The 15,391-nt window shown below is 41.9% G+C and overlaps 1 protein-coding gene across 1 annotated transcript in view; it reads right to left on the bottom strand.

Annotated features, from left to right (window-relative positions):
- Positions 1-4,170: 4,170 nt before the first annotated feature.
- WDFY1 (WD repeat and FYVE domain containing 1) overlaps positions 4,171-15,391 on the bottom strand; it is a 56,784-nt gene continuing 45,563 nt past the window's right edge. Inside the window, exons 9-12 of the mRNA XM_006170406.3 lie at positions 11,087-11,188; positions 8,965-9,095; positions 7,183-7,291; positions 4,171-6,472 (exon numbers count right to left, since the gene is read on the bottom strand). Coding sequence (XP_006170468.1) covers positions 6,413-6,472; positions 7,183-7,291; positions 8,965-9,095; positions 11,087-11,188 — 402 coding nt within the window. The 3' untranslated portion in view covers positions 4,171-6,412. The remainder of the gene's footprint in view (positions 6,473-7,182; positions 7,292-8,964; positions 9,096-11,086; positions 11,189-15,391) is intronic.

Here is a 15,391-nt window from a genome sequence, read left to right on the forward strand (position 1 = left end):
GAGAACTGCTGTTACTAGGACATATTTTAATTGAAAGTAGAGCCAATAGGCCTGCTCTCAGATTGGTGTCTGCAAGACTGCATGTTTTCAGCATGCATTTGCAACTTGGGGTTCAACCACTTGATAGATTAACAGTTAAAATGACTCTGGTAACACGACATTAAATGTCACACCTGACAATACAATGTAAGAAATAGGAAAGTACATGAATATCTTAGAAAATAAAGTTCCCAAATCAGTAAAGGATTATTTCTTCTTATAAAGTAAACCCAGAAACAAGCAAATTTCTGCTTGACCATATGCTCTCTTTCTCCTCACCCTTTCTTCCTCTTTTTAATACCGCAGTGAGTTTATTCAACCAGATGTTCCTACTTACAATAGTTATTCTCTAACGGCGTAAGAGTGCACAACAGAACTTCTTACATATTTAGCCTAATGGCGCATCTTCTTTTCATAAAATTTTGCTACAGGGTATGAGCACTTACCCAGAAGAGACAGAGAGAAAGAGACCACACCCCATGATAGAATCCTTTTGCCTCCACTTCTCCACCTTGTTGGAATTTTGGGGCATGCATACACATGTCCCAGTGTGTTATTAAGCCACCAGGGCAGGTATTCAAACTGCTTAGTTAGCCAAGTGGGATCCAAATTTCTTAACCACAAGGCCACCAGTCTTTAATCAAAGGGTAAAAGACTTCAAGGATTGAGCCTGAGGTCTTGTGTGATGGAGAACAAGTATCTTGGATTTAACAGCCACAATAAACTGCCATTCTAATGATTCCCAGTTCTTTCTTTTTTAGATTTACTTAATTAATTCCATTTGTCATTATTATTTTTTAATTTGACCAGAGAGAGAGAAAGGGAAAGTGAGAATGCAAGCCACCAGGTCCAGGACTGGAACTGTGCTCAGACATGTGGAAACCCCAGCGCCTTTTAACCACCATGCTACCTGCCGGCCCCCCGAAGTTCTTTCAAATCCATTAGCTTGATTTGGGAACACTCTCCAAATTCTTTACTATACATTAATGTCCACTTATTTCATATAAAATGAAATTTACTTTCTAGAACGAATTTTTTAACAGTTTCAAAATCACTTAAAAATAGTAGAGCTTCATAAAACAGTGATTAAGACTCATTGTGCTTTAGAGAATATGGGAAATGAATGACTGGTCTGTAATAAAACTGGCATTACAAAGGTCATTACAAAAGCCATCGATCAATGCCACCATTGATTCTTCATTCTAGAAGAAAAGCACAATGATGTCTAGAGTTCCAACATATCTCTTGACCTTGAACTCCAGGGTCTGAGGAAATATGCTGATGTACAAAAACATACTATCCTTCTAATGGTGTAAAGAAATTCTCCCTGCTGTATCTTTCTTCAGAATGTCAAATTCAGGATGTACAATTTCTTTGAGTATGAAAAAAGAATACTAGAAAGATGAGCATTAGCTTGGAGGTCAGACACAGAACATTCAGTTTTCCACTTGGGAAACTGATTTAATTTTCATTGTAAATGAACTGCAAATCCATGAATCAAACACTGAGATATCCTTTTCCTTCTTGCTGCCTATTCAAAGAAACAAATTCAAGAGTAGTATGAAAACATTAACAAAAACTAAAGAGTTACAATATGCCTGTCCTTTGACCTAGCGATTCCCACTTTATAGAAAATAATTGGAAATGTGAACAAAGATGAACATACAAACATACTGAGCCTAGTGTGTTTAAATATTTAGTGGTTTAATTAAAATTATAATACTCTAAACATATATAACCTAATTTTAACTTGGGACTGGTGAAATAAATGATGGGTTAGCCACATAGAACAACAGAATATTGCTGTCCAGGCTAGTCTGGGCAGTGGTCTCCATGGATGGCTGGGCCAGGCTTCACCATCCACACACGCTTTCTATGACCTCCATGGGGAAACCGGGGGTAGTGAGCCTCTCCCTATCACTGAGTATGACCGCCCACACTTCATTTGCAGAAGTCAGTCCCCGGCCTTGCCTAAGCTCCAAGGGCTGGAGCCCTGCCCTCCCAGAGGGCCTGTAACCAATAGGGTCTGCTGCAGCCATAGAGCAATTCAAAACACCCACATGGGGGGTTCTCTCTTTTTGACATGGGCAAACTATCCACAGTGTATCAAGTGGGAAAAGAAGTATGGTCCCATTAAAATGTATATCTCTAAGTATGTCTTATGCAGGTAGAGCACATTAAAAAAAAAAACATCAAAAAGATACACAATGTAAGTTTAATGGCATTTTTCTCTGGGTGGTAGGTCACAGGGTTTAAGAAAACATCTCCTTGCATGCTTTTTGGTAGTATCTCTTTATTTTCCTTTCTCTGAGAATAAAAATATTATTTGAGGATGAGAGAGAAGCAAGCTCTCTTTCTTTTGCAAACCCGCAATAAACTGCCATTCTAGTTTCTAAATCAGTCAGTTCTCCTGGGTGTTGACTCAGAAAACCGAGCTGCTGTCGTAGGAAAGCAGAGCAGGGAGGAGCTATTTCTGCAGAGCTCCATGCAGGCAGTCTGTTTGACACCTGCAGTCCACTGAGATTCTTGAACCTTTCCCCTGCTCAACTTCAACAGAGGCAATGATACCCACCTCCTGACATACAACACTGATGACACGCTAACCCCTTAAGGCAGGGGAGTTCTTCAGATGGATAGACAGACAAATAAGACTTCTTGCTTTTCTCATCTGTAAAATGGGGAAAATAATGCCATGCAAAAGTGTTGCCAGAATTGAGTAAGATAACATAAATAAAGCATCTGGCACGCAGTGCGTGTGAAATATTAATAAATGGTGGCTACCATCACTGCCCCACGTCCAGACAAACACGAAAGCTAAACTGAGCAATGTAACAAATAATATTTTATTGTATGCATATTCTCAAAAAAACACAAAAACAGGACCCACAAATAGGAGCAAAGAACAAAGTTCTCTAGCCTCTCTGGGATACACAGGGTACCATATCTTATAGAAACACAGCCAGTACGAGAACAAAATGTACTAAATAACATTACTCTTTGCTTCCCCAGTCAAAAAAGTCTAAGAGGCTTGAAACTGTACTCTAATATAAATCTGTTGCACAAATCAATTACGTGAAGTTACTGTAAACTGCAGAAAAGAGGAGGCATTCAATAATCTGCTCACAATTAACAATTAAGCAATAGACACTGGAATAAATATAGCATGTATTACTTATTTGTTAAACCTCACATTTGTAACGAGCAGATGGCTTATCATTAATAGGAACTGGTTTCTTACATTTCAGGAGATACTAGATCTATACAAGAAGTAGAAAGTACTTTCTTGAAAACTGAATTTAGAAAATAGTTCCTTGGGTCTGAGTGCCCATGGTATTTATCACATACTTGGGTCAGTTTCAACAGTTTAAAAAGGTAGATACTAACAGAATTCTTTTTCATTTATTAAAAAATTTTTTTTCTTAGGTTTTGTGCCAGAGGGTATGTGCGCTTGTCAGAGACAGACAGAGGGAAATGGAGAGAGGGAAAGTGAGAAATCGCCCCTCAGTGGGAGAGCCATGCCACAATCCCTTCTCCTTCACTCTCCTCTCAGGATTTTGGGCATGCACGCACATACACCTGGCATGATCTTCAAGCCACCAGGTCTGGGATTTGAACCGCTGTCAGCCATGTGGTAGTCCAGCAATGTTGAGCCCCACACCACCTGCTGACCCCATACTAACAGAATTCTTTAGGGGGAGAACAAAGTGAAACATTCTAAAACAAGAACAAGATTTTTTGCTTCTATCTTCTAGGAAGCACGACAGAACCAGGACATACAAAGTGAATACATTTGCAGTGTAATGATTCGGTTCTCCCTAATGCTATGGGTACTGCTATCACTTAAGACTAAGAAAGGGCAATTCAAAAAATGTTTACAATGAAGAATTGGCATTTCCTTACCACATACATACTAGAACTAAATATAAGGATCTTTTCTAATATTCTGTATTTCGTAGTCCCTATTTGTACAAATTAGCTTGAGTATTCAGGAATGGAAAGACCAGTAAACTGTTACTTGAAGAACTACTTTAAATGACCCATTTAAGAGAAATGTAGTCAAAATAAGGCAATAACTATAAACCTATCTGTAGTTTCCTCGTGTGCCTCATCAGTAAAAAAATTGAGAAAATAATTTTTGCCCACCTCTATAAAAAAATATCACCCCATTTGCTACCTAGCATATGACAGAGACAAAACCAGCATGGCATATATGTTTCTAAAGAGAAAAACGAGAGACTCAGGTGGAGAGCAAGCTGCGCTGAAATGCTCTCTTTTCCTTTGCTAAGATTCCTCAGTCCCATTCTTCCTTCAATAGACACTTTTTGATTTACATTGACCTGACCCCTTGGGAGGCACTACAGCAACTTGATGTCCTCTAGGGAACAGAGTTTTCTCAAAATAAAAACGGTTTGAAAATACGGGTATTATCAGCAGTTTTGACACTCTGTTTGATCTACTGCAGGCATTAGAAAGTCACATTTTACAGAAGTTACAGGAAAACGAATCCACAGCTTAGCATTCTTCCACAGGACAAGGAATCGATAGTTTATTTTCCTTCGAGGACTTAATAAAATTCCCAAGATAGCACCTTCGTATGAGCTGAACCATAAACTCAATTAAAGTCACTATGTGAAATTTAACATTTAATGCTCTGGTTTCAAAGTTGCCACTATTCAAATTTTCTTCTAAACTATATTAGTAAGATACATTTTGCAGAATCTAGGAAACATCTTTCTTTTAAAAGAAAACCTTTTTTTTCAGGTGATATAACAAAAATTTAAGCAGAAACAAAACCTTTCCATCTTATTTCTGAACACCAGTCGACTTTTAGTGCAGATCATTCTGGAATGTGATATGTCTAAGCTCCTTTCCTTTCCTCATTACTTGTGTCAACTGCCTGTCTTAAATATTTTAGTCCCTCTACGATGTTGTCCTAATAGACTGAGTGCTTTAGTTCTACCATATAGAACCGCCATGTTGTCTTGATATGATCCCAACACAAGGATGCAGTACTGAGGTTTTGTTTTGAATCAATATCCATTAGTAAGGCTAACAAAGATACTGTCACTATTTATTTTTGTGTCCTTTTAAAAGGTAGGCTCTTCTCCACTTACTTCCATAGCCCTAAAGTAATAGAAATGTGTTTAAAACACACACACACACACACACACACACACACTCTTACTCGCACGCACGCATCTGAACAGTACAAGATAGGTTCCTATCCCCAGTCTCTTCCTCATCCTGGTACTCAGTGGCCAGAAGCTTTAAGAATGCCATTCTGAACATGTGCTAGTTGTTAGGAAAGCGATTTACAGTGAGGAATTACTGTGCAGACCTGATCGACAAAAACTGCTCTGGGTCGTCCATTTCCTTCTACAGAACATGATTACACTAGTTACAAAGAAAAGATGTCTGGCGGCACTCTCCTGAGGTGTATATCACACTGCCGCAAGGGCTCGTCTTGGAACTACAGCTAGCACGTGCCTGCTGGGAGGACTGGGCTGTTCCATGGAACAGATGGGTCGCTTCCCGTCACGGTCATGCTGGTAGCTGGGTTTCCCGTGAGTGTGACCACCTGTGATGAGGAAGTCTGGGGCTTGCTGACTCCCATGTTCACAGCACCATATAAAATTTTGTCCTTAGAGCACATTTGGGGGAAAGGGAAGAATGTGGACGGGACTGCAGTGGTTATCATAGAAATTTAACAACTTACTAACAACTACAGAGCTCCACCCAGGGCACACTGGCTGGAGGAGAAACAGCTGAGTGAGCCAAATGTTAGTGCAGCTCACCACACTGCCTGGAGAGAACATATCCTTAGGAAGTTTAACAATAACTAAATACAGAATATTCACATACTGCCAGTACACAGGAAGAGATCTCTGACTTCTTCAGATCCTACTGCCACCCCTCAAGAGAGAGAGAATCAACCCTCCTTCCTGCCAGACCCTGCTCCAACAAAGAGGCCACAGGAGCGTTGGCCAGGCTGCTCGTCCAAGTGGAATTGTGTTTGTACTTGGGACTGCTTCGAGAAAGCTCTAAGTAGAAACTTTTTGGTTCAATTTTTCCCCCTCTAAAACTCTCATTTGCTAGATTATTCTTCCATGACACATTAGCTCGCTGTCCATGAGGACATTTGGCTGAATAATTCCACTCCTCAGGGAACTGCTACAGGTAGACCTGCTCCAGATCAGTCCCCACAGGGAAGTTCCACAAGCACCCAAAAACACACCGTGACATTTTGATAATGTTGATTTGTTTTTTTAAGTGGCTACTGTCCATTCGTGTGACAGTGAGTGTGGAGCTACACAGGAAGGATTTCATTTGGTGGAGGCCGCTGTTCGCAGGATGTAGACACGCCAGCTCTGGATCAATGTGGAGAAAACCCAGTTGCCAGACTGCAGCCCACCACAGGAGTCATGTCCCAGATCTGTAAGGGAAATGAGATGTATGGGCAGGAGGCACTGACCAGCAAGCTGCTAGGGAAAAAAGACAAGCTCCCTAGTTCTCCTCTCTCACTACAAAGCCTCCATAAGATTCACATAGAGAAAACAATGGAGCTCCCCAAAACACCTAAAAATTACATCATAATAATGTTTACTATAACTTTAATTTGAAGAAACAGTCTACTAGGGATATTAAATAGTTCACAATTTTACAACTCGAGTAATCCTAAGTATAAAACACTTACTTTGGAATTCTACGTTAGTGACCCAGGCACTTAATAAGGAAAAACGTGTGGCTATTCTTTATAGTCAGACACCTGCTGACCAGGATGAAAAAGAACATTAGCAGGGAAGGGATGCCCAGACAGGAGGGCTGACCCAGGCCAGTGCAGGGAGAACTCCTGGGCCCAACTAGGCACCCACAGGAAGCCACGTGGCACCAAGCTCTCACCAGAAACCCTGCCACGGAGACTTGGCAAAGGGAAACCACTGGGACTAACTGCCACCATGGGCCTGAAAACTCACAAGGCTGATTTTGTTTGACAGGGTCTGACCCAGCAAAAGGCTGCTTATAAAAGGGGTGGCAAGTGTGCCAGTCTGGAAGGGTGACTGTACGGAGATGTCTTAAGCCCATTAGTAGCGTGATGCTGGAACAATTCAAACTGAGATGCTAATTGAGAGGTAGGCCAGTTACCTTTACAACACGGTCGGTCCCACAGGTCACCATCAGTCCCCTAGCGACATCCATGGACATGTGGGAGATGTTGTGTTTGCCTTCATGAAAGGTTGCTAGAGAAGTCCGACTAGTGAAGAGAAGAGATCCCTTAAAATCTCCCAACCGTACTTGAAGCTAAGGGATAATGTGTGTTGTTTTATTTTTCTGGCAACCACAATATACTCACAGGAATAGTGTTAAAATTTGCTGCTAAAACAAATACAAAAAAAAAAGTTTTTTCTACAGTTTGGAAAATTAACTTTATGACTTTTTTTTGAGAGATTTTTGCTATAGGGCATGTACGCTTGCTGGAGAGACAGAGAGAAAAATGCAAGAAATCACTGCAGTGTAGGGGGATGGCCACACTGCAATCCCTTCTACTCCATTCTCCTCTCAGGATTTTGGGCACACATGTACATGCAACTGGCATAAGTTTAAGTTGCTGGGTCTGAGACTAGAACTCCAGTTGACTATGTGGGAGTCCAGCGACATAACCATCACACCATCTGCTTGTCCCAGTAACTTTATAATTAAAAGATGATAGAAAGCAGGATAAATTGCAAGACTATCTTACCAAAGGTTTTCTAAACTTCTCCAACAACTGGTTTTTTGTTGGTTGGTTTGCTTCTGGAAAGGCTAATACGTTCCTAATCAAGAACCTTTAATACAGAAAAGCAGAACTACACATGGCATGGGTCACATCAGTAGGACCCCTGGAAGCCTCGCTGCCACTCCCAGGAGCTGTACTCTGATAGCGCTGGCTCTAACCTGGCTCTGAGCCCCGGTAGGCCTTGCCCCCATCATGAGTTCACTTACCAACTCCAGGGTGCCGCACCAGCTTTCTAAATTGGGCCTTTGCCTAGGCTTCTACTCTCATACTTTAAAGGATGTCTCAAAGAGAAGGGAAAGAAAAAGAGTGGTTGAGTGCCTGCATTGGGGCAGAAGGGGTCATACAGACAGATGAGTCTTCCATACAAATAGTTAATAACAGACTGCTAGGTCAGAATCTTGCAGAAGACAGAAGATTGGTCTCTAGAGTTTGCCTCATAATTGAATTTACAAATGAGAGTCCTCAAAAAAAAGTTTAGGGAAAATGCATATTATAAAAAAACCTGTGGAGCCAGCAGGTGACATGGTAGTTAAGGTGCTGGACTTGTACACAGCCGACGGTGGTTAGAGTCCCAGACCTTGCAGTTTGCTTCCTTACTTTCCCTTTCTCTCTCTGTCTTTCTCTGGTGAGCATGTATCTCCATAGCAAATTAAAAATAGTAATAATAAATAAATTAAAAATTAAATAAAAAAAAAACTATGCATGGATTTCAAAGTTATTTTTGCACCAAAATAAACTTGCATTTTTACTCAATTCTTCCACCAACTTTTCAAAGTTCTGTTGTAAATAAATGAGCAAAGGTTGGGCAAGCTCGATCACTGCCACCCACACGTGCGTGGACTTGTCCCTGCACAGACACCTGCGGCGCAAGAGGGCTTGGCAATGTCCACTGAGTTGCTGGACTGGTCTGAGTATTCCTCACAGGGTTCAGGAGAAATCCGTACTGGTCAGCGACATGCAGCCTGACATAAACAGCAGCGGTCTGAAGTCATAAAGCTAGGACAGAATCCTCTCTTTAGAAACGGTTCATGAAATTCAAAGGGACAAACGCGTGGGTAGAAACAACCACACCACTTCTCAGGCTCTGCACACTTGAGATATGTAGGCCAGATTAGCAACATGCAATGAGCCGAAGCCATGCGGACACTCACTCTTCGTCTTTGATGGAGTCGTAACAGGAATCACAGACCCGGACTTGGAACTCAAAGCCCATGACCGGGTAACTTGAGCGCTTGCTGCTGCACTTCCCGCAGACGGCCTGCCCACATTTTCTGCAGTGATGCTTCGAGGGCCACCCAGAGGAAGAAAACAGGATCTTAGCCTTTGCTTTAATGTACACGGTTTCCCTTTAGGGTAGGAGTGTAGGAGTGGGGAACATTGGCTTTCAATCATAACCACCTCAATTCAATGTGTTAACACTCAAAAGATAATTTCCATACTAGTCAAGGATTTCCAAACCACTTTGGTGAAATACTGCTTTTCACTCATTTGTATTAGACAAACAACAACCAAGTTCAACTTCATTTAGAAGCCTGATGACTACAGATTTCAGGAAGTAAACATCTACATCAAAGAAAAGTTTTAAAATGAGTTTTAAATGTAATGCGCCCTCATTAAGAAACTAGTATTCATAATATATTTTGCCATTTCTTTTTTCTTTTTTTTTTTTTAAGGGAGGGTTTTGCTATAGAGCATGTGCATTCACCAGAGAGAGGAAAGGAAGTGGGAAATCATCCCTGGGGGTGGCCACATCACAGTCCCTTCTCCATTCCCCTCTTGGGATTTTGGGCACACGTGCACATGCGCCTGGCATGTGTTTCAAAGCCTCTGGTTTGGGACATGAATCGCCATTGGCCATGGGGAGCCCAGTGCCTTAACTACTACGCCACCTGCTGGCCCCGTTTTGCTATTTCTTTCTGTCTCAAGTTAAGCCTCAAAAACATTCCCGAATAGTCTGATTATTATTACTGATTCTGACATATTTCTTTTACTACTTCAAGTTTAGTGACGAGCACCTTTTCTCTTCTATTAGCTGCTAACAGAGAAGGGTAAAATTCACTGTTTCATATTTCCTTTATAAGGATGGGACACTTCACCTGTAATTTTCATGTGCTAGTTACGGCTAGATGTGCACTGCAAGAACTCGGCAAATGGCAGCATCCAGGTGCTATTTCAGAGCGTTAGAGTGTTATCAGCACTACAATAACTCTCGGGTTGTCTACCAATCTCATATTAGACCTTATTGCAAAGTAGCTTTGTAAGTCAAATCAAAGAAAGATCATGAACATTCTAAGCTTAAGGCTAATCCCCCACACAGGTGCAACAGGTAATACAAGGAATGAACTCTGCATTCATTTTTTTTTAACCATCTTTACAATCTATGGGTTATTTGGGACATATTTTTTAATTTAAAAAACAAAAAAACAGTACTCAAAACACGTTCAATGAAAACATTTCAAGTGTATTTTAAATAGCACAATTTAGAATATTCTAGACTACCGAGTATTCTAGTCTTAAAATAGCACCAGTTAGAATATTCTAGACTACCGAGTATTCTAGTGAGAAAGAAATGGCTACTTCTTACCTGTCTATAATGACAAAAGGCGTATAATCATATGCCCTAATTTACTCTAGTGCTGTCCTCAGCTGGTAGGAAACACTGACTTTAGTAAGTACTTGTCCTAAACTGAAAGCTCTCCTGCCTATTTTTAAATGGGCTCTTGGAACTTTTCACCCATCCCACGGACCAGCAGTTGGCGTAATGGATATGTCACTGGACTCCCATGTAGTCCACTGTGGTTCGAATCCCGGATCTGTGGCTTAAATTCACGTCGGGCATGTGTGTGTGTGTGCCCAAGATCTGGAGAGGAGAATGGAGGAGAAGGGACTGCGGTGTGGCCATCCCCCCTGGGGGGTGATTTCTTGCTTTCTGTCTCTCTGTGTCTCTCTGTCTTTCTAGCAAGCACATGCACACTATAGCAAAAACCTCTCCCCCCTCCCCCCCCCCAAAAAAAAAAGAACTTTCCACTCATCCCTGCCTTTTCAGGGCAGGAAGAATGATGAACAGTTAGGTTGGCATTTTGCTGGCCCTGGGAAGTTCCTGCTCATTTTTAGTCACACATGGTTGTAATAACAAAAAATACTGGAATTAATAGCATTTGCAGAAACTGAGATTCAAAATAACGAGAACAACAACAACAAAAAAAGGAGAAATTAACTATACAAATAATGAAATAGCATCAACCCAGTGATGCGTCAGTGACAGTCACTCACCTGTCTCAATCCCAGTGTCTTTGTGTCCCACATCTGCTTTATATTCCAGAAAAAGGGCTGCTCACATTTCTGACAAGAATCACTTTCCAGCCACTGAGGAGCCTGGGAGGAACAGAAAGGTAAAGCCAACCCCAGCACATCTGTATTTCACAGTGGTTTCAAAATTACTACAGCCAGTCTACACTGTGCTGCAGTTGGTAGCTTTATCTCCACACCACCTTCTAGTTGGTTACAATATACCATATGTAATTGTGCTCTGAGTAATTGTTATAATTTAGTGATGTGAACAGGGCTGCTCAATTTATATAATCTAGATAGGAGGGAGTAATTCATTTTTTATTGTCAACTTTTTTTTTTTTTTTTGAGAGATTTTCACTGTAGGGCGCATGCGCTCGCCAGACAGACAGAGACAGACATAGAGACAGAAAGCGAGAAATCACCCCCCAGGGGGGATGGTCACGCCGCAATCCCTTCTCCTCCATTCTCCTCTCGGGATCTTGGGCACGCACGCACACGCGCCCGGCGTGAGTTTTAAGCCACCGGGTCCGGGACACGAACCACGGTCGACTACATGGGAGTCCAGCGACAGCCATTACGCTAACTGCCAGTTCCCTTGTCAACTTTTTTTTATGTTGTTTAACAACTGGCTTGTTTTATTTAGTAAAAGCAGCCTTCCCAGTTTTCCTTCTTTTTTTTTTTTTTTTTTTGCTTGAGGATAAACCTGAAAGAGAGAAAGAAAGAAAAAGACAGAGGGAGAGAAAATACCCCCAGTAGGCCCTTGGTCATGCCACAATCCCTCTACTCCATTTGTGCATTCCATCAGGATTTCAGACACAGGCCTGATGCTATTCAAGTCATTGGGGCTACAATTCAAAACACAGTCAGCCATGTGAGACCTGCCTCCCCATACACAGCACTATCTCAGCCCTGTTGTGAACTCTTAAAGACTGAATTTATATATTTCTTTGTTATGCCAAAGTTGTTTGAAATTTACACCCAGTTAAGTAAAAACCCATTTCTTGGAGCATCTGATGAAATGCCACTTAGGAAGGCTTTGCAGGATCATAGGTGACCCACAGGGGAAGCCAGACTAAGCATGGCCACCTGGTCGTACTGAAAGGCCACCTCCCCAGCTCTTGGCAGGGGCTCCGCCTCCCATCGCCCCACTTAGCCTCTGCCATGCAGTCCCCAGTGGGCAGTGAACTCTGGTATCCTGTCTGTGTACATTTCTTTCCTCCCCGCTGACCAAGGAGTCATTCATCTTCCCATAGCCACAGCCTGTTACAAAGTAGGTTCTTCCACTTCTTTTTTGTTGTTATTGTAAAAAAAAAAGAAAAAAAAATCAAAGGGGAATCACAGTCTTGGAACTACTTTATTAAGAACTTAGAGCGTATTTCCCTAAACAAAAGTTACAAGTTATACTAAATTCCAGGATGAACTGGCAGAGCCTGTTAACCACATCCCTTAACATTTTGTCAGTACAGTAAAAACTAAAGAAACGAGTCAGTCCCACTGCCTAGTAGTTAAAGGAGCTGGAGCTCACATGTGACCGTGGTTCAAATCCTGGCCCTGGCCTGAGAAACATGCTGGGCATGTGTACATGGGTGCCCAAAATCTCAACAGATGGAGAAATGGGAGAGAAGGGACTTCAGCATGACCCCACTCCGCTGGAGGGTGCCTTCCCTGTCTTGGTCAGTGTACGTGCCTATGGCAATATAACAAAGAAAGAGTAGAAAATACTCTTTAAATAAATTAATCCTAAGAGATCATGAATGATTTTTTTCTTGATCTTGAGCATTAACATGCAATAAGAATGTATCTAATAAAAGACAGTGATAGCAGAATGACAGATTTTTTTAATTACAGTGACCCTTAGAAAATATGCAGTGAAGATGGAGAGTTTTAGAGAGATTCTAAAGGAAGTTCTGTTGGTGTAAAGGATAGGTCCTCTTTGTTCTTCATTTTGTTTCTTTTCTTTTATTTCTTTTCTTTTTTTTTCCCATAGGGTATGTGTGCTTGCCAGAGATAGAGAAAAACAGAAAAAGTCAGGGAGAGAAAGAAAGAAGAAAAGTAAGAAAGGAAGTATCCCCCAGGGGGCATGGCCACATGGGAATCCTTTCTCTTCCATTCTCCTCTCGGGAGTTTGGGCACGCACGCCACATGTCCGGCCTGATTTTCAAGCCACCAGGTCCAGAGCTCAAACCATGGTCAGTCATGTGGGAGCCCAGTGCCTTAACCACCATGCGACCTGCTGACCCCTTCATTTTGTTTCTTATCACCCTGAAACTGCTGGCCTTCCTACTTCTTATGTTGGTTATATCGCTACAACTATTTCTACATCTGACGACCACTAAAAAAACTTTTTTCCTGGGGTGGGGGAGAGGAGGGAAGGAGCTGACAAGTAGACCAAAGTGGGCTGAGAGAGGAGAGGTTACTATAAGCACCTGGGAAATGCTGGGAGTGAGGGGGGAAATAGAGAGTGATGAAGAGAGTGTGCAGATGCGAGGAAGAGCCTCCCCCTGATGGAGATGTGCTCCTTTGTTTCTGTGATCAACCGGGCAGAGATGTGGGAATGCTGCCTAGGAACAGGTCCCTGGAGAAACGGCAGGGTTGCCACCCACAGCTCAAGGGAAAGAAAGCAGGCGCAGCTCCCAGTCTGCATCTGGACAATGCCCGAGTGCAAGGCCGCAGTCCCAGGGAGCAACACTCAGCATGACAACGTACTCACTGCAGCTACCCACCCCCACCCCGTGCTCACTGCAGCTACCCCCAACAACTCTGGAAAGGCTAATTCCTTTTAAGGAGGACACAATGAGTCTCCAATGGAAATATGATAATAAATGAAGACTGTTCCACTCTACACTGCCCATATTTAGCTGCATGAAACTCAGTGTTCAGTTTACTTTATCAAAATGTTAAGCAAAAAAGACTTCTAAATTCAAAAAGTGGCCAATTATTCCTCACTGCTCCATAAATTTACTTTCTTTAGTAGACGGTTAACATGCTGAAATTTCTACTTTCCTTGACCACATAATGTCCATTAGGTATTACTTTATAATAGAAATCTTAACGTAGTGTATTTTCCCTACTTGGCTCTAAACTGAAAGAGAAGGGAGGTGAAATACGTCCAGATTTGATTTAAAAAAAAAAAATTAAAAAGAATGAAGAGGAAAAAAGAAATCCCTAAATAAAATAAAAAGTCTACACTTTTTCTTCTTAGCCTTTATGACATTACTGGCTTGTTTCACTCTACAGGTTTTAAAAGATCTGTCCTGAAAGAGACTAGGGTGGGTAGAACTGGAGGCAAGCACAGTTTTAGGAACTGAGAGTTTCAGCTGCATGCAACACACACTGATTTCTGGTCAAAGTGGTGAAGTTTACATTACTAAGAAATGAGTAAATTACATCAAATTTAGAGATGTACATCAAAGTGGTTATCTTAAACAAATGTCTAAAATACTTTGAGATAACTAAACTTCAAAATCAGAAATACCAGGGATTGACATTTGAAGAACTATGTTTCAATTACCAGGAACATTCCCTCAACATGCAAGGCCTCTATCCCCAGCAATGTCCGATAAATAATACCTCGATAGATTTCCTACCATTTTAATGTTTTCAGGTAACTCAATTTCAAGCAACAGTATTTTTCCTTTAATTGCCAAGGACGCATGTACTCATCAAAGACAGAGAGAGAGAGAGAGAGAGAAAGGGAAAGCAAGCCCTAATGGGCGTGGTCACACCACAATCCCTTCTCGTCATTTCTCCATCCCATCAGGATCTGGGGCACACAAGCGCCCATACCCAGCATGTTTTTCAAGTCGTGAGGGCCAGGATTCAAACTACAGTCATCCATGTGGGCTCTCCCTTAACCACTAGACAATATGGCCAATCCAGGGTTATTTTTTAATGTAGAGATAGGTCATCTATAAATTCTCAATTCCTTTGTATTGGTCATAGCAGGTGGTTGTAACAGCCCAGAATCAGAAACAGAGCTCTCGCATTCAAATCCCAGCTCTGCCACTTCCCAGTTCTGAGTCCTTAGGCACATTATTTAACTTCACTGTGCCTTGGCTTCCTCACCAGTAAAATGCAGTTGGGAACAGCAGATGGCATAATGGCTACACCACTGGACTCCCATGTAGTCGACTGTGGTTCGAGTCCCGGACCTGGTGGCTTAAACTCACACCGGGCGCATGTGCATGCGTGCCCAAGATCCCGAGAGGAGAATGAGGAGAAGTGATTGTAGAGTGGCCATTGCCCCTGGGGGGTGATTTCTCGCTTTCTGTCTCTCTGTCTTTCTGG

Source organism: Tupaia chinensis, unplaced genomic scaffold, assembly GCF_000334495.1.
Source record: "Tupaia chinensis unplaced genomic scaffold, TupChi_1.0 Scaffold148296_1, whole genome shotgun sequence".
In the NCBI taxonomy this organism is placed as follows: Eukaryota; Metazoa; Chordata; class Mammalia; order Scandentia; family Tupaiidae; genus Tupaia; species Tupaia belangeri.